Raw genomic sequence first — 19,410 nt, 5'->3', positions numbered from 1 at the left:
GCCTTAGGCCACTAACTTAGCATCAAAGGACAGTCCAGTCTGTGAAATCTTGACCTTGTTCCCTGTACCTTAGGAAGGATTTTGTTCAGTTGGTAAGTTGTTTGTTTCTCAGTTCATCAAGGGCAAGGGGGCCAGTCAAGGTAGCAGTTGGCAGCAGCTGCTAAAATCAACAGCTGGTAGATTAAAACTGAGTAAGAAAGTATTCCACAATTTCACAGTAGCTTTAAAAAGCAAAAATCTCTCCTCCAAAGGCCAGGTTCTCTCTGCATTGTCTCAGTACCTAACGATTGTGTCAAAGCCAGGAGGAATTGTATGTTCCAACAATTACCAAGGTGACTGCCTATCACCAAAAATACACAACTCTCAGCATGTCTCAATTCCGTGGCCCATCCTGTTTAGCAGAGGAGACAATAGCACATAATCACTTGTCCTAGAAGCTTCAAACCCCGATGGTTGTAAATGACTAAGGCTGAATCTGGTCAGAGTTAGATACTGAGAAGGTGAAGTTTCCAAGCACACAGAGGCTGGGGGGAGATATTTCAGTCAGCCACCCGGAAAAACAGTTTCTCAGGCAGATGTGTCAAGAGTCGGCATCTTACAAGTAGTGGTCCTAACAGGTTGGACGAGGCGGCAATTCTGGAGTGCCAGAAGAACTTTGCCAAAGAGAATCATGTCACCTCTAGTGGTGACAGTACTGAAGTTTTTATTTTTTATTTTCTTAATTTATTTATTTTATTTATTTTATTTTTGGCTGCATTGGGTCTTCGTTGCTGCGCACAGGCTTTCTCTAGTTGCAGTGAGCGGGGCTACTCTTCGTTGTGGTGCGCAGGCTTCTCATTGCAGTGCCTTCTCCTGTTGCGGAGCACGGGCTCTAGGCACGCAGGCTTTGGTAGTTGTGGCTTGTGGGTTCTAGACTACAGGCTCAGTAGTTATGGCACAGGCTTAGGTGCTCCGTGGCACGTGGGATCTTTCCGGACCAGGGCTCGAACGCATGTCCCCTGCATTGGCAGGCGGATTCTTTTTGTTTGTTTGTGTGTTAGTTTCTGCTCTATAACAAAGTGAATCAGCTATACATATACATATATCCCCATGTCTCCTCCCTCTTGCGTCTCCCTCCCACCCTCCCTATCCCACCCCTCTAGGTGGTCACAAAGCACCGAGCTGATCTCCCTGTGCTATGTGGCTGCTTCCCACTAGCTATCTGTTTTACATTTGGTAGTGTATATATGTCCATGCCACTCTCTCACTTCGTCCCAGCTTACCCTTCCCCCTCCCCGTGTCCTCAAGTCCATTCTCTACATCTGCGTCTTTATTCCTGTCCTGCACGCACTAGGTTCTTCAGAACCATTTTTTTTTTTTTTTAGATTCCATATATATGTGTTAGCATACGGTATATGTTTTTCTCTTTCTGACTTATTTCACTCTGTATGACAGACTCTACGTCCATCCACCTCACTACAAATAACTCCGTTTCGTTTCTTTTTATGGCTGAGTAATATTCCATTGTATATATGTGCCACATCTTCTTTATCCATTCATCTGTTGATGGACACTTAGGTTGCTTCCAAGTCCTGGCTATTGTAAATAGAGCTCACAGGCTAATTCTTAACCACTGTGCCACCAGGGAAGCCCTGAAGTTTTTAATAGTGGAAAATGTGAATCTAAACTTGAAGACTTTGACACCTCCCAGTCATGAGCTTCACAGGATGACTTCTTCTGCAGCAGGCAGAAGGCTATGGGTCATCATTCAGGTTTTCAGGCTTGATAGGATAGCCTCTCGTGTGTATGAGTGGATAGCAGTTCAACACAGTGGTTTCCAAAATAGAATGCCTCTACTCACTTCTGTATGTATATTTAATACAGGGATCTGCAAACTATGGCCTGGTTTTGTACTGTCTGGTAGCTTAGAATCCTTTATACGTTTTTAAAGGGTTGTGAAAAAAGAAAAGTTAAATATGCTATAGACACCATATTTGGCCTGCAATACCTAAAATATTCACCATCTGGCCATTTACAGAAAGTTTGCCAATCCCTGGTTCAGTATATGTTCATGTAGCCTGTGTTACATGATTGTATAATTTATCATATAGATTCATAGAACCTGTTTTTTTCTCAAAAAATTAATGGAATTGTCTTATTAATATTTTAAGTATGAATTGACATCAACCTCCTACAAATTTTCCTTCCGTTTTGAATTCCACTTCTGACAGTGTGTCAGCCTAGATGATCTAAAATAGTGTCTTCAAAACACCTAGAAGTACTGGCTAAAAAAGAGCAACCATTGCGGGACTTCCCTGGTGGTGCAGCGGTTAAGAATCCGGCTGCCAGTGCAGGGGACACGGGTTTAATCCCTGGTCTGGGAAGATCCCACATGCCACAGAGCAACTAAGCCTGTGTGCTACAACTACTGAAGCCCGTGCGCCTAGAGCCCGTGCTCCGCAACAAAGAGTAGCCACCACAATGAGAAGCCTGTGCACTGCAGCAAAGAGTGGCCCCTGCTCGCCACAACTAGAGAAAGCCCACGCACAGCAACGAAGACCCAATGCAGCCAAAAATAAATAAATAAAATAAATAAATTTGGGGCTTCCCTCATGGCGCATTGGTTGAGAATCTGCCTGCCAGTGCAGGGGACACGGGTTCCATCCCTGGTCCGGGAAGATCCTGCATGCTGCGGAGCAGCTAAGGCTGTGCGCCACAACTACTGAGCCTGCGCTCTAGAGCCCGTGAGCCCCAACTACTGAGCCCGTGTGGAACAGCTCCTGAAGCCCGCGCACCTAGAGCCTGTGCTCTGCAACAGGAGAAGCCACCACAATGAGAAGCCCGTGTACCGCAACGAAGAGTAGCCCCCGCTCTCTGCAACCAGAGAAAAGCCTGTGCGCAGCAGTGAAGACCCAACGCAGCCAGAAACAATAAATAAATAAAATTTAAAAATAAAAATAAATAAAAATTTTTAAATAAATAAATTTATTTAATAAAAAAGGATCAACCATCCCTTTAAATGGAAAGCTTAGCTGTCAAGAACGTGAGGGAAATCCCCAGGTCGTTAACCCTCTGACCAGTGCTATGACAGCCTTGCAGGGGCATGGTTGGTTTTGGTGACATAAAGGAACTTCTAAGGATTTCTTCAGGAAGAGGAAAATTGAAACTAAAAGGAAAGGATGATATACAAGGATTCATGAGAAGAAATTATCCTCTGGCTTCCTAAAAAGGCATGGACTTTATAAGGCAGTAATCATTGTAATAATGGCTAATTGAGGTTATTAAGATAAAATCAGGCCAAATCCTGGAAAACAACATGAAAGAAGGGAGAAAATAAAGAATTCAACCATACTAATAAGATCCATTTATTGTTCAGAGGAAGCTTAGAGTAAGTAAAGTTTGCTTATTAAAATATTAAGAAAAATATTTTTAAAGAACGTAAGGAGAAGGTGTAAATTCAAAACAGGTTGAAGGGGGAGGAAAGTGAATTATGATCATTCCAGTAAAAAGTACGAAAGGAATATATATGAAGAAAAGTATAATTATAGCACGAAATAATAAAGTAGAAACAAGTCCAAGTACATTGGTAATCATAGTCAATGAAAGTGATCTAAACTTCCTAGGGAAAAGTCAGAGATTATCAGTATGCCTTTTTAAGAAAAATTCAATAATATACTATCTACAAGAGGTCCTCCAAAGATATAAGGTACATAGGAAAAGACAAATGAGACAGATACTAAGGGGAAGAAATGCTGCTCTATTTATGTATACATTATTTATATTTAAGGCAGAAAATATTATTAAGGATGGAGCTTTACTTCATAATGATAAAAGGAACAACTCAGGAAAATAAAAAAATTCTAAACTTGTATATGCCCAGTAATGTAGCATAATAATAAACAAAGCAAAAAATCGCATATTTTCAGGGAGAAATTGATAAATGGTCACATGTATTGTACATGGAGATTTTTAATATAACATTTAATAATTTATGTGTGAAGAAGATAAGCAACTGTAAGATTTGAGCAACATAATTGAAAACTTGTTCTAATGTGCATGAAAGTGCATATAACAATAAGCGAGTGCACATTATTTTCAAGCTTATATGAAACTTTTGTGAAGTTGACTTATATTTGCCACAAAAAAAGTTTCAATAATTTTTCAAGTATACATTGTCTAACCGTGGTGCAATTCCATTAAAAATTAAGAACGAGACATAGTTTAAAAAAATCATTATGTTAATCAGTAGACACATTTCTAAATAATTCATGGGTCAAAGGGGAATTTAAAAAATTTTTATTATGGAAAATGGGAAACATATACAAAAAATATATTGTTGTAAGGTTATTATATTTGTAATGCAGGGTGTGGAAAACAGGAAATAGAAATTGGAAATGTCTGGTTTGAATTGATAAGGGATAAATATATGTATGTATTTTTGGCTACACTGTGAGGCTTGAGGGATATTAGTTCCCCGACCAGGGATCGAACCCAGGCCCTCAGCAGTGAGAGCTCGGAGTCCTAACCACTGGACCGCCAGGGAATTCCAGATAGGGATAAGTATTAAGGGTCAGGCGTGAAGAGGTGTAATATAGATTGTAAATAGCCTTTAATAAGTTAAGGACGTGTGTTGCTATTCCTAGCAATCACGAAAAGAACAGTAATGAAGGAGTATAAGTAAGAAGCTGATAGAGAGTATAAAATAGAATACTAAAATGTATTTGATTAGCTGAAAAGAAAGCAAGGAGGGAGCAGTAGAGGACCACAAACACAGAAGGGGCAAGTAGAGAACAAATAGCAGGGTGAGAGTTGCAAACTCAGCCAAGGCAACAGTAAGGCTAAATGTAAATGGTCTGAGTTCCTGAGTATACACGGCAGAGATTGTCAAAGTGGATAAAAAAGCAAGGCCTAACTATATACTGTCTACAAAAGATGCATTACAATGAAAAGACACAGGTACTTGAAAGTAGAGGGATAGAAAAAGATATGGCATACAAATAGTAAGCATAAGAAAACTGGCTTGATTGTATTAACGTTAGAAAAATAAGATTTCAAAACAAAGACTGATCTTCCTAGAACTCTTTTTGCCTCATATTTTCCTGACTTTGTCTTCTCATCTTTTTTTAATTTAAAAAATTTATTTATTTATTTATTTATTTATTTATTTATTTTTGGCTGCGTTGGGTCTTCATTGCTGCACACAGGCTTTCTCTAGTTGTGGCGAGCAGGGGCTACTCTTCATTGTGGTGCATGGGCTTCTCATTGCAGTGGCTTCTCTTGTTGCAGAGCACAAGTTCTAGGAGCGCGGGCTTCAGTAGCTGTGGCACACGGGCTCAGTAGTTGGGGCTCGCAGGCTGTAGAGTGCAGGCTCAGTAGTTGTGGCGCACGGGCTTTGTTGCTCCACAGCATGTGGGATCTTCCAGGACCAGGGCTCGAACCTGTGTTCCCTGCATTGGCAGGCGGATTCTTAACCACTGTGCCACCAGGGAAGCCATCATCTTCCTTATAATCTTTTTTTTTTTAATTTTTTTTATTGGGGTATAGTTGTTTTACAATGTTGTGTTAGTTTCTACTGTAACGTCTTCCTTATAGTCTTAACTTAAACATTACTCTCGCTAAGACGCCTTCTCTCACCCAAGATCCTGTCCTGTGGGCTCAAATTGTAATCATTGTAATATTTTGTAATATTACATCATTGTAATATTTATTCCACTATTTTAAGTATTTATCCATCTCCTCTACATTTTAAATACTTTTCTGTCTGTAAGGTCTGTGAGGGAAGGGACTGTGTCTATAGTTTTTTTTTTTAAATCATTCTAATCTAGTACTTAGCATAGTGCCTGATGCATCTAAGTTTCAATAGATACTTGTTGAATGAATTAATATATGAATGAACAATGTAATGAACCACTGAGTCACTGAGTAAGAAATGTGTTAAAAGACTATAGGTTATAGGAAGCAATGTTTATAACTGTGCAAAATAGTATCAAAAGAGTTTAAAAAGCTATCAGAAAGTTAGAAAAATCAAAAAGCATATTTTTTTAAATCTCATGAATAATTTTCCATTTATCTACCATAGACCTGAGTTGGTAGTTAAGAAGCTACGATACTATGCAAGATTTATAGTAGTTTGTCTTCTTCTCAACAAAATGGATGTTGTAAAGGATCTGGTGAAGGTAAATGTACTTTAAAATAATTAAAATCCTAATCTCTCATTGTCTATGGATAATTTTGTTTTTTAAAAATAGATTTAAGGTTAAAATAATTTTGATATATCTAAATCATTACAACTTTGAGAGTATGGTAACCTCTGACAAGGGTAATGATAAAAAATTTTTCCAGCTCTTCATATTTCAAATACACCAGAGATAATTGTCTTAATTTCTTACTTTTGTCCCCTCAGCCTATTTTACATTTCATCACCCATCAGTGAATGGTTGGCAAATGCAAACAAAAGTTAAAATATTTGGTTTAAGAAAATAATTGAAAAGTTAGGTCAAGAAAAATGTTTTACAAAGGTGTGAATGAGTTTTGATTTTTCCTCCCTTTAGTATGTCTGCATCACTCTGTCCTTCATTAACTCAGGTAATTAAGAGTTAACTGCATTCTAGATTCACTTAATATCTGTAATTATTACATGCTACGTTCTGGTTACACTCTGTATTCAGTTAGTGGTTTCAATGGCATACTTCTTGATTTTTTGGTGCTCAAGTATAACACGCTAGTTTTGGGGGTTTTTTTTTATTGAAGTATAGTTAATTTACAGTATTGTGTTATTTTCAGGTGTACAGCAAAGTGATTCAGTATAACATGCTAGTTTTGACAAGCCTTCTTCCTCCATCCCCAGTTACTAATAAGATTATTTCCGAAAGAAATAGTATGATATAAAGACAAAGAATTTATATTCATTTTTTTTTATGTTAAAATTTTGGGGGTTTACCTTTAAGAGTTTCCTATTACTAAAGTCATTGCTGATGTAGCACTGAGTAGGTATGGGTCACTGTGGATTTTTATGAAGATCTTATTGATGTGTTATCATTTTGGAGTTTTTGATTTTGAAGCAAGCCCATGTAATTTTCACTCTTTGTTTTGGTTATAACTGGGACCGTATATTGATAATAATCAAACTTCTTAACTGTATCAGTTTCTGTCAGGAGTATGGTACAATATACAATCTACTTTTATGGGTTTTTTTCTATAACCATTTCTCTTCATGATATTGTAAAATCAGGAACTCTCGGATGAAATTGAAGATTATACTCACCGCTTTAATACTGAAGATCAAGTGGAATGGAACCTGGTGCTTCAAGAAGTAGCAGCTTTCATTGAGGTCAGTTCTTGACAAGAAAGGTTGTCATAATTATGTATGTAAATGCATATGTGGTATACTTTTTTATTGTGTGTATATGTCAAAAAGAAGGAATAACTTCTTATATTGACATTTTGTCTTGGCCATCAACCACTTACTGCTTTTTCTCCAGGCAGACCCTGTGATGGTATTAAATGATGATAATACCATTGTTATCACGTCTAATCGCCTTGCTGAAACAGGAGCCCCATTGCTGGAACAGGGCATGATTGTGGGACAGTTGTCTCTGGCTGATGCACTCATTATTGGTAATTGTAATAACCAGGTAAAGAATTGTGAAGGAATTATGCTTAAAATTCACTTTGAAAAATAGTACTTTTGATTGTTACAGAATTATTTCCTTGTAAATATCCTAACATCCATTTGCTAGGAAATAGTTAATTAAATTATGCTGTGTCTATATATGGACTGTACTACAGACATTTAAATGGTTTAGAAAGAATTTTTAATCACAGAAGAAGATACTTATGATATGGCAAGTGAAAATAATATGGACCTATGTAAACAGAATTATTTTATTATATATGTTAAAATGTCTACGTATAATACATATATGCACAAGAAAAAGACAAGGAAGAAATTTACCAATATCGTAAAAGATTTATCTCTAAAAAATTTAGCAAAATTTTAAGTGATTTTTATTTTCTTCCTTACAACTTTCTAAATCTGTATATTACCTTTACAATCAGGCAAAAATGGGGGAGGAGTTATTTTTAAGTACATTTGTCAAAAGCAGATTTCAAATATTTTCTCATGACAGAATAGTCCCATGATGATGAGGATTTAAGGTACTAGAAATGTAATTTACTGAAAATTATGGGATATTGGAAAAGTCACCAGTGGATACACTTTTCTATATGCATTACTTACACAAGTTTTAATTTTGGATCCTTCCCTTACATCTATCATTTTTGTTGTTGTTAACTTTTTCTTATAATTCTCCAATTTTGGATTTTAAAGCTTTAATTTGCAAATTTCTAAATTAAAACATTTTAATTTAAATTAAAACCTTGCCTACATGAAGTTCTGTAGAAGTATTATTCAAAATAGAAAAGGAGGGGACTTCCCTGGTGGTCCAGTGGTAAAGAATCCGCCTTACAATGCAGAGGACACGGGTTCGATCCCTAGTCGGGGAACTAAGATCCCACATGCCACAGAGCAACTAAGTCCCGTGCGCCAAAACGACTGAGCTCACGTGCCTCAACGAGGGAGCCTGTGTGCCGGAAACTACAGAGCCCAGGCGCCCTGGAACCCACGCACCACAACTAGAGAAGAGAAAACCTGCACATCACAGCTAGAGAGAAACCCGCGCACTGCAGTGAAGAGCCTGCATGCCACAACTGAGACCTGACGCAGCCAAAAATAAATAAAAAATAAGTCGTTAAAAACAAAACAAAAAAACAAAATAGAAAAGGATACAGTTTTTCTCTTTTTCTTTTTTTTTGCCATGCCACGTGGCTTGTGGGGTCTTAGTTCCCCAACCCGGGACTGAACCCAGGGCCCCGGCAGTCAGAACGCCAAGTCCTAACCACTGGGCCTCCAGGCAATTCTCAGGATTCAACCTTAAACATTATGTAGTGCCAAAATGTAATGAAGTGATTTTAAAATGGGCCATAGTCATATTTCAGCCTGGCTGTTTTGCCAAAAGTTAACATGTTTTATGGGATCTAATGTAGGTCTCTGTGTTTACGTGACTACTTTTTGTTTTTAAAAATACCCGTGGAAATTGATGGATTGATAGAAGTATTGATAGATGGAGCGAGACATGATGAAGCAAATACAGAAAAATGTTAATGTTATAGGATCTAGCTATTGAGCATAAGGATGTCACTGTACAATTTTTTTAACTTTCTGTCTTTTGAAATTTTTTGGAATAAAATATCCAATGTCATCAGGTACACATGAAAGTCAAGAGTAACAATATGATTAAACACTTCAAGGTCTGCGTACTGCATTAACGGTCAGGTTTGTTTTCCTTGCAGGTTAAGTTCAGTGAACTAACTGTTGACATGTTCCGGATGTTACAAGCCCTGGAAAGGGAGCCAATGAATTTAGCTTCCCAGATGAATAAACCAGGAATGCAGGTGATCTCCCTACACCTGCAATTTGCTGCTTCTGCTCCTCATGGAATGCTATTATTCAACGAATGCCATGAGTGTGAATAAAGAATTCTCCTGATGAGACACAGGAGAAATAGATAAGCATAATGCTAATAAAAAAAGATATTTAATGAAGAAGATAGTAAAAATAGGCATTGATAATTCATATGTCAAGTACAGTTTGTATAGTCATCCGTCTGTATCCACGGGGGATTGGTTCCAGGACCCCTGTGGATACCCAAACCCGCAGATGCTCAAGTCCCTTATATAAAGTGGCATAGTGTTTACATACAACCTATGCACATCCTCTCGTATACTTTGAATCATTTCTAGATTACTTATAACATCTAATAGAATGTAAATTATATGTAAATAGTTGTAAATACAATGTAAATGTTATGTAAATAGTTGCTGGTGCACAGCAAATTCAAGTTTTGCTTTTTGGAACTTTCTGGAATTTTTTTTCTAAATATTTTTGATCCGTGGTTGGGTGAATCCACGGATGCAGAGGACCGACTGTATGTGCATTGTTTTCTGTGTGTAAACATAGGAATCAGCTGACAAGCCTACCAGGCGAGAAAACCCCCACAAGTACCTACTCTACAAACCAACGTTCAGCCAACTATACACATTCTTAGCAGCATCTTTTAAGGTATCTATCATCCAGTACTTTTTAGTATATGGCGAAAGTGTGCCTTAAATGGAATCTGAGAGTCACTCTTCTCTTTGAATGTTTGAGTCAAGAATTTAGGAAAAATATGAAAATGAAAACTGCCTTAGAATATCCTAATCATAGCTATTTTTGGAATGGAAATTGCTTATTATGTTATGAATGTTCCCTACCATTAATTAACAAGAATATTGATTAACTATCATTCTCCTTCCTCCGGGTTTTTCTTGCTAAACTGCTTTAGGCATAGTAGTCAATGCAGAACTGAAAAACAGGAGCAGATTTTATAGGCGTGTTCTATGAATAGAATAGCCACCTGAATGGTGGCTCTGGGAAACATTTTGGTTGTCTGAAAGAACCATGAGTAGGGAATTCCTCTCAGTTTATAGAGAAAGGCATGGATGGAAGTTTGTCTTTTAGACCTATAGTCAGGATCTTCTCCATTTTAAGTTTTCCAGAGAACGTTCTTTAAATGATGGGGTTTTGAAGCAGAGATTGTCTTCAAAACTTTTGGCAATGGTTATAGGTTAATAATGAGTCTTTGCTGTGTAGACAGTTATAAGTTGGAACTAGCAAGAGTGACTTTTCTCTTGGAGGAGACCATTATATGTTAAATTAGGTTCTTGTTTTCCCTACAACTTTAAAATGTCATGAACTTTCAATAAAACAGTTGTTTTCTGTTTGTCGTTTTGTATATGTGATTTTCTTTAATTTCAGGAGCTGCCTGCCAATAGTGTGCTTCTGATTTACCTGTCAGCCACTGGCGTTTTCCCCACAGGTCGTTCTGATAGTGAAGGTACAATAAAGGAATGCTCCCTGTCGTGAGCAGGGCTTGAATTCTCTTTATTTTCTACAAGGCGATGGCCCATAGCCCACAGACAATCTCAAGCTTTCTAGAGAGGCTCCCAAATTTGAAACCTGGTCTATTTGCTGAATCGGCTATCTTGTAGATACCCCAGTCTGTTTTATTTGCTGAAATATTATACGGTGAAGTTAAAAAAAATCAGCAAATTCACATACTACATGCATGCCTCTCTAACAGATTTGCTAAAAGTAAACACATATATGTGCATGGAATAACCAAGCCTAATTATCTACTTCACATCGTTGAATTTTTCTGAGCCTTCAGTGCGTTAGAGAATATGGTCAGCGGTTTCATGTGGCTGAAAGTCTTGTAGAAATCAGTGCACTTTTGTAACTGTGAAAGTTCAAGTCCTTGACATGATTTTATTTTGTGTCCTTTCTTTGGTTTTATGGATTCAATCTGTAGAATATTGGGATGCTATTTTAGAATAAAAACTTGAAGCTGTCTAGAACATGTGAGTCCAGAATATATGAAATTGGTTGAAATAGATGAGTAGCTTGGATATAAACAAGGCAATTAAATCTTTACCTGGACAAGAAAAAATTGTTCTTAACATCCTTAACATTTTCCTCCTCATTTGTTTGTTGAAATTTGCATTCCTTTATACAATGCATGTCCCTGCCATCTTCCTTGCATGACCTACAGATCCTCTTAAAGTGTTAAAATGAAAACAAAACAAGATAAATCTCTCTTCATTGCAGTGACTTTTTTAAGGGATAAAATATAACACTATTAAAAGTGATGCAAAATCATAAATACTTTAATTTTTTGGTGATAAAGTTAGTACTTTTATTTATAAATAATTATTTCCATATCTTATACACTATTGAATCAGATTTTCTGGGCCCCGCCTAATGTATTGATCTCTTGTTTTACTTTTTTCAAAGTACAGTAGTTACTAACTGAATGGTCCTTTGAGAGAGATTATTCCTAACATCCCACAGTTGCTGTTCCATTTACACAAGAGTTTAACTAACTGATAGGACCAGTGGGAAAAGGCTAATTCCCAAACCAGAATTACAGTGGTTGATGTAATAATAATGATGATAGATTTTTTCCTACACTGGTATTTGGTAATTCTTTTCTTTTTTTTTTTTTAATTTTTTAAAAATTTTTAAAAAAAATTTTTAAATTTTTTTTAAATTCTTTTCTTAAAAATGAAGTTTTTGTCAGTGAGAATTTTCAAGTTCCATTCAAAAATTTCCCTACATTTTATAATTAGTGGTCCTCTTAAAATTATATTTAAGAAATTATTAGGACTTCATTCTGCAACTTTCTTACTTAAATAATTTTGTTGAACTTGAGATTTTAATTTTGCTTGAAATGAGAAGATCATTTTGAACATCCCAGATCTCCATCTCTTTTTTACCCAGAATAATGGGATGCAGTAGATTCTTGTTTTGTTTCTCATTATAATCTGAAGAACTGATGAAGATGGTCAGATGATCTTTTAAAATATTGGAACAGGCAACATGCTGAAATCATTTAAATGCTACGTTAAACTAAAATGTTAAATTTTCAATTAATAAAAATGTTTTGTAATTATCTTCCACTTGTATCAATGAAAGATTCACCCAACACCTTTGTGTTTGAACATCAGATCAATGCTACTCTCCAATTGAAGTCTAGGATTCTTCCCTTTCTTTTTATAGGTCCTTATGATTTTGGAGGGGTACTTACTAATAGTAACCGAGATATTATAAATGGAGATGCCATCCACAAACGAAATCAGTCCCACAAGGAAATGCACTGGTATGTATTATAAAAATTATAGTTCTCTCTTATAAAATATTAAGTAAAATGGAATGTTCCCTTAGACTGCTATTCATAACACTTATTTGGATTCCAGCAATATCTCAGGCTCTGACTATCTTAGGCAATTAGAATTGTTGGTTAATATTTATTTTACAATTTTTTATTGAGTATGTATTATATGTCAGGAGCCATTCAATCACTGGAGATCTGTTCATTCAAGTTGGAGGAGACAATAAATATATACATAAATAATAAGTCAGGACATGATGCATGTTAATATCAAAATAAGCTTTTTTAAAATTAATTAATTTTATTTTTGGCTGTGTTGGATCTTTGTTGCTGCACGCGGGCTTTTCTCTAGTTGCGGCGAGCAGGGGCTACTCTTTGTTGTGGTGCATGGGCTTCTCATTGCGGTGGCTTCTCTTGTTGTGGAGCACGGGCTCTAGGTGCGTGGGCTTCAGTAGTTGTGGCACGCGGGCTCAGTAGTTGGGGCTCGCAGGCTCTAGAGCACAGGCCCAGTAGTTGTGGCGCACGGGCTTAGTTGCTCCGCGGCGTGTGGGATCTTCCCGGACCAGGGCTTGAACCCGTGTCCCCTGCATTGGCAGGTGGATTCTTAACCACTGTGCCACCAGGGAAGCCCAATATAAGCTTTTTAATATAAGGTTCTGTTGGTGTGATATAGCAAAAATGAAGTTAGCTGTATGATTTCAAGGAGCTTTCATCCATGAAAGTTTGCTCAGTGCATTCACTGGTCGGGCCGTTATGGGCTCTAAAATTTCCCTAGCTGAGAGAGAGCAGTCTCATTATAGAGGAAACTGGACTTGCTTGAAACTGCATTTCTAATAGCACTTTACATAAAAACATAACTCTTCATATTAAAGAGTGGGGAAGGGAGGGCAGAGAGGGAAATGTTTCAAATTATATGTATAATAGCTAACGGTCCCCCAAGCCATGTGTTGGTGCTGTAGTTGACCATAGTTGTAAATGATTTATATCAGAAAAACCTGTATTTGAAATATATTGGGGTTTGATGATATTGCTCATTGACAACATCATTTTGTATATTTACATTTACATTTACATTAATATTTGTAAACTACCCACGTTGTCCACCAACCATGGGAAAGAGCATGCACACCAAAATCGCGACCTTAAGCAGTGGCTCTCAAATGCATGTTACTGGGGCTTCCCTGGTGAGAGGGAAGTGAGAGGCCCGCGCACCGCAATGAAGAGTGGCCCCCGGGCTTCCCTGGTGGCGCAGTGGTTGAGAATCTGCCTGCTAATGCAGGGGACACGGGTTCGAGCCCTGGTCTGGGAAGATCCCACATGCCGCGGAGCGGCTGGGCCCGTGAGCCACGACTGCTGAGCCTGCGCGTCTGGAGCCTGTGCCCCGCAATGGGAGGGGCCGCGATAGTGAAAGGCCCGCGCACCGCGATGAAGAGCGGTCCCCGCACCGCGATGAAAGAGTGGCCCCCGCTTGCCGCAACTGGAGAAGGCCCTCGCACGAACCGAAGACCCAGCACAGCCAAAAATAAATAAATAAATAAATAAATAAATGAAGATTTACCTTTAAAAAAAAAAAGAGTGGCCCCCGCTTGCCGCAGCTAGAGAAAGCCCTCACACAGAAACGAAGACCCAACACAGCCAAAAATAAAAAATATAAAAAAATAAATTAATTAAAATAAGATTAAAAAAATAATTATTAAAAAAAAAAAGCATGTTACTGGACTTTAGCCTTCTGTGGGCCAGTGAATCTGTATCTTTAACAAGCACCCCAGCTGATTCTGATGCACATGTCCAGAGGAAATGTACATAATAGAAGGGGAGCCCCTGCTTATTGTCTGCAATATTAAGATATAGCTTAAAATAATAAAAATCTTTAAGATGGATATAGATTTTGAAAGACTCATTGAAATAGAAATCTGGTTGTGTTATTACATCTTGTTTTCAGAACATGTTCTTAGGAGGAACTTTTAAATACTAAGTAAGTCCCTAAATGCTGACTTCTGAGATTTTCATGTGTGTTTATTAATCCATCTTTAAATATATTAATATATATATTAAATATGTAGACTTCTCTTTAGCTTGAATATTCTTGAATAATAATTATGTCCGAATTTTTTTTTTCCAAATAAAGCTGTTAACTTGTCTACCCCAGTAAATACAGACTTTTTTGGTCTTTTGCTTAATTAATCTTTGTTTTTCTCCCAGTGCTGTGACAAAAAGGAGATGTGAGCAGACCAAACTGATGAATAAGATTTCTGAGACTTGGCTGATAGAGTTATACAGTCATTCATTGTTACTGTTGTTGTTGTTTTCCCAGCCTTCATCCTGGAGATCTCTATCCCTTCACAAGGAAGCCCCTGTTCATCATTGTGGATTCATCCAATAGTGTTGCGTATAAGGTGAGTTCCATGAGCGCTATTGCACATTAGACACTATGGTACCACCCTGAGGTAACCAATCTGAACATGTGCCTTTTTATTTTGCTTTATTTTATTTAATTTTACACAGTTTGTATTTAGTCTTTCTTTTCTTTTGAGGTTGTGCATGCTAGTCAGGATCTGGTGCTATGAATAGAAACAAGAAGAAAACGCATGAATGGACACTCAGTGGAAAATAATAAATCCTCCTGCAGGAAAAAAAATTCAAGATTTCCAAGATCACTGGTGGGAGGTTTATTTTTGTTATATAACCCAGAATAGTTTTCTTTTATAGAGGTTGAAGTATATGGGAACATTTTATTTTCTAGTTTTCAAACTTTTTCCCCTCTATACACTGAGCTACTATAGTTTAAGTGGAATTTCTATCCCATGTTATAGAGTTATAGTCATTGAATATCAACACAAATTGTTTTAGATGCACTTATTATTGTTTTTTTTAATTTGTGACAATAAGTAAAAAAAGATGACCCTGAATTCTGAAATAAGTAACAGGGACTTAATGTGAAAATCCTTTCTTTTATATTTTGCTATTGAAGCAATGGTTTTCAATGATTGTATAAAGAATGGCAGCAGTGAGACACTTTAAAGTTGGACATTAGAATTCAAACAATAGTAATTTACAGGAAAATGAAAACAGAATTTTTGGAGCCCTTTGTATGTGGTTGGAATATTTCATTAGTGGACAGTATGCTCAGAAATATGCTGGAAACACAGATCTGCCCATTAAAATTATTTCTGTTGTGGGTGTTCATATAACTAGATGGGGAAGCAAACGTTAATAGGTTTATTTCAGGAGAGCAATAGAAATGTCTGGTAGCCAAAAAAGCTGACCCCAAGCATATTTTTCCATCTAATTTTCATGCTTAGTTTCACTTTTTAAAGTCGGAATTCCAAGAGCATCCATCCCACCCTACATTGTTCAGCATGTTTCCTGCTACCCATTTTGTCAAGTTTAACGTTACAACTTTTTATTTTTAGGAAAACTAGCTATGTACTCTCTTAAATTGTGAGTGTGCTGTTGTCATTTTTAATCTTTTTGAGAGGGTGGGAGGCTGCTGAAGGAAAAGGTTTATTGGCTACCCCATTTAAACATATGAAATCAGAAGAGTCCAGGCATTTTGTGTCTTCACAGAATTCAAAAAAAGCATTCTGTGCCTTTGTCAATGAAAAGGAAACATTTGCTACAGTTTAACGATGTAACAGAATGTGTTGATGCACGGTAAGCAAGTGTATTGCTTACTATGATCTAGCATGCATTGAAAGTATTTTCACAATCTATTAATTTCTCTCAATTTAATTGGACGTTATTTGATACCATCTTTTATCATCTCAAGAATTTCATGTTATGTACCTGCTATTTACAGAGTGTCGTTTGGATGTAGAATGTGTATTGGATGATGATTTTGAAAAACCACCATTGTGCATAATTGGAATTGTGTCTCATGATTTAATTCTAAATTTCAATATCCCAACACCCAGGATAACAGTGGAATAATAGAAAGATTTCTGTGTGTGTTTGGTGTTGATGGCACATGCAGTATCACTCCTCTAAAAAATTAAATTGTCAAGAACATTCTGATCTTTAGAAATGAAATGGGGAGCCCATATGCAGTAGGCAAATAAGAGCATGACGTAGACTAATTTGGTCTTTTAAAAAACTAGTTAATGCCTCTGAATCAAGTGTGCAGTTCTCTGTGTTAACATATGAAAGTGTCTGACATTTACTTTTCCCACAAAGCACGTAAAAATTCTTAAACTATCATTTTGCAAGTTTCTAATGAAAAAGAACTGGGTGACATGTATTATTTCTTCAGTACATACTTTGTTATATCCATTTCATCCATATGAATGTTTTATGAACATATATGTGTTTTCTAAATGTTTCTTCATGTAAATACAAACACTTCATGTTATTTCTTCATTTCAGTATTTTTAATTTTTATGAAAGTAACTCATGCATATAGTTGAAAGCTGTAGTTCTCTTTCTGTGCATCAGGAACATTCAGAGCCCTCTTCAAAACCACTTGTACCTGGGTCCCAACTCCTGTGATTCTAATTTGCTTGGCCTGGGGTGGGTCTCAGGTACCAGCATAATTCCCTTGTGTGGTCAGGGTGAGATCTACTGAACCAAGTTCCACCAGGAGTTACTAACAACAGCAGTCTCCCACTCTCATGCCCTACCCCTGTTTGCCTCTTCCCAGAGGCTACCATTTACATCTTTTTTAGTTAATTATTTTGGTATTTAACCATTATTTTTCTAAATCACATGCTGGTATTGATATTTCTTGATTCTTCAGTTTTAAGCAGCATGTATTGATATCCCATTATGGAAGAAAAATTTAGCTCTCTTTCCCCTTCCTATCCCCATTTCATATTCATACCTTTTATAAACTTTTATCCACACAATAGATATACCATAATTTTGATTCACTGAATATTTAGTGCTTATATTATTATGACTATACAATGCTTTTAACATCTAAGCCACATAGTAAACTTTTTCTTTTCTATGCAACTTTCTACTTTTCCTGGAGCAAATCATGTTATCTTGCTCCTTGTTTTTTTTTCTGAACTTATCACAAATTCAACCCCAAGCTCCTCACCAATTGCTTAATCTTCTTTCAGGTTGTTCAGATGCATCATTCTCTTAATTTTATCTTTGGGATGAATTCTCTCCCAAAGCCTCTGGACTGGTGCCCTCTACATGTACTGCACAGCTCTCCTCCCCGAATCTCTTTTCATTATTATTCTGGGAATTCTTCATCTCTCTTCTATATTGGAATCCCTGTTTCCTGAATCCTATGTCTTCCTCTTGGACACTGTCATTTACTCTCTCATTTTGGTTTATTCTCTCATTTTACTGTAGCACCTCCAGCAAAATGGAGCTTTGTGAGAAAGGGTGAATATGAGGTAAAATATTTGAAGTCTTGCACTTCTGCAAATGTTTTTGATTTACCATCACACTTAAATGGTGGTTTTGGTATTGATTAGAAATTATTTCCCTTCAAAATTTGGAAGGCATTGTTCCATTGCTTTCTAGCTTCCAGTATTTCTTAAGAGGTACAAAGCATTCTGAGTTCTTTCGTGTGACTTGTTTTCAGTCCCTGGAAATATATAGGATCTTCTCTTTGTCTCCAGTGTTTTTCAGCTTCTTAACAGAGTGCCCTGGTCTGGGTTTACTTTTAACCATGGTACTTGGCATGTATGTAGTGAGTCCTTTCAATCTGGAAACTCTGCTCATTTTCTTGAGTTGTTTCAGTGGTTTCCTCCCTTCCATTTTCTCTGTTTTTTCTTTGGAGAATTTTTGTCATTCATATATTGGACCTCCTGGTCTAGTCCTCTGATTTTTTTGCCCTTTATTTTCCATCTTCCAGTCTTTTTGCTCTGTAGGAAATTCCCTTGCCTTTATCTTCTAACCCTTTTATTGAGCTTTTCATTTGTTCTCTAGATGTTTCTTTCACAAAGATATAGATGTATCTGTGTGTATGTAAAACATATATACATACACGTATATAATTGGTTTTTATCCTGGTTGAAATATCTTCTCTTCCTTTTGAGAATGTCAATGATCATTTTAAAAATTCTCCCTGCATGGTGTCTCTTTCCTCCATTATGGTTTGTTTCTGGTGTTTTTCCTGAATATGTCATTTTAGAGACTCATAATTTTTGCCTTTCTGCTCAGATATAAGAGTGGAAGCTAGCAAAATGGTTGGAATCTCTGAGGTTGTGGGTAGGGCTTGTCACAGTGAGCTGCTCAGTGTGGCGATCTAGCTGGGCCATTTAGTTGGGTAATCTCTGATGTCAGTGTCTTTAGGTGTTCGTGGTCTAGTCATATTCACTGGAGCAAGCTCAGCTGTTCTGCCCAGAATGTAAAGGTCTATCAGAATTATGCTATGTTTTCCCTGAAGTCCGTGTGTTTTTGTTTTTGTTTTTTAATATAAATTTATTTACTTATTATTTATTTTTGGCTGTGTTGGGTCTTTGTTGCTGCATGCGGGCTTACTCTAGTTGCGGCGAGCAGGGGCTACTCTTTGTTGCGGTGTGCAGGCTTCTCATTGCCGTGGCTTCTCTTGTTGCGGAGCACAGGCTCTAGACGCTCAGGCTTCAGTAGGTGTGGCGCACGGGCTTAGTTGCTTCACGGCATGTGGGATCTTCCCGGACCAGGGCTCGAACCCGTGTCCCCTGCATTGGCGGGTGGATTCTTAACCACTGCACCACCAGGGAAGTCC

The 19,410-nt window shown here is 37.2% G+C and overlaps 1 protein-coding gene across 3 annotated transcripts in view; it reads left to right on the top strand.

Annotated features, from left to right (window-relative positions):
• SCAI (suppressor of cancer cell invasion) overlaps positions 1–19,410 on the top strand; it is a 132,667-nt gene that overhangs the window by 93,699 nt on the left and 19,558 nt on the right. For all 3 annotated transcript variants that reach the window (XR_005020404.1, XM_036856490.1, XM_036856491.1), the window contains 8 exons: positions 6,059–6,155; positions 7,211–7,309; positions 7,461–7,613; positions 9,331–9,432; positions 9,998–10,099; positions 10,835–10,913; positions 12,635–12,734; positions 15,061–15,142. Coding sequence is in view for 2 of the 3 variants with exons in the window: in XM_036856490.1 (XP_036712385.1) it covers positions 6,059–6,155; positions 7,211–7,309; positions 7,461–7,613; positions 9,331–9,432; positions 9,998–10,099; positions 10,835–10,913; positions 12,635–12,734; positions 15,061–15,142 (814 nt within the window). In the remaining variant the exon portion in view is untranslated. The remainder of the gene's footprint in view (positions 1–6,058; positions 6,156–7,210; positions 7,310–7,460; positions 7,614–9,330; positions 9,433–9,997; positions 10,100–10,834; positions 10,914–12,634; positions 12,735–15,060; positions 15,143–19,410) is intronic.

This window comes from Balaenoptera musculus, chromosome 6 (assembly GCF_009873245.2).
Source record: "Balaenoptera musculus isolate JJ_BM4_2016_0621 chromosome 6, mBalMus1.pri.v3, whole genome shotgun sequence".
In the NCBI taxonomy this organism is placed as follows: domain Eukaryota; kingdom Metazoa; phylum Chordata; class Mammalia; order Artiodactyla; family Balaenopteridae; genus Balaenoptera; species Balaenoptera musculus.
This window is presented reverse-complemented; position numbering and strand designations above follow the sequence as displayed.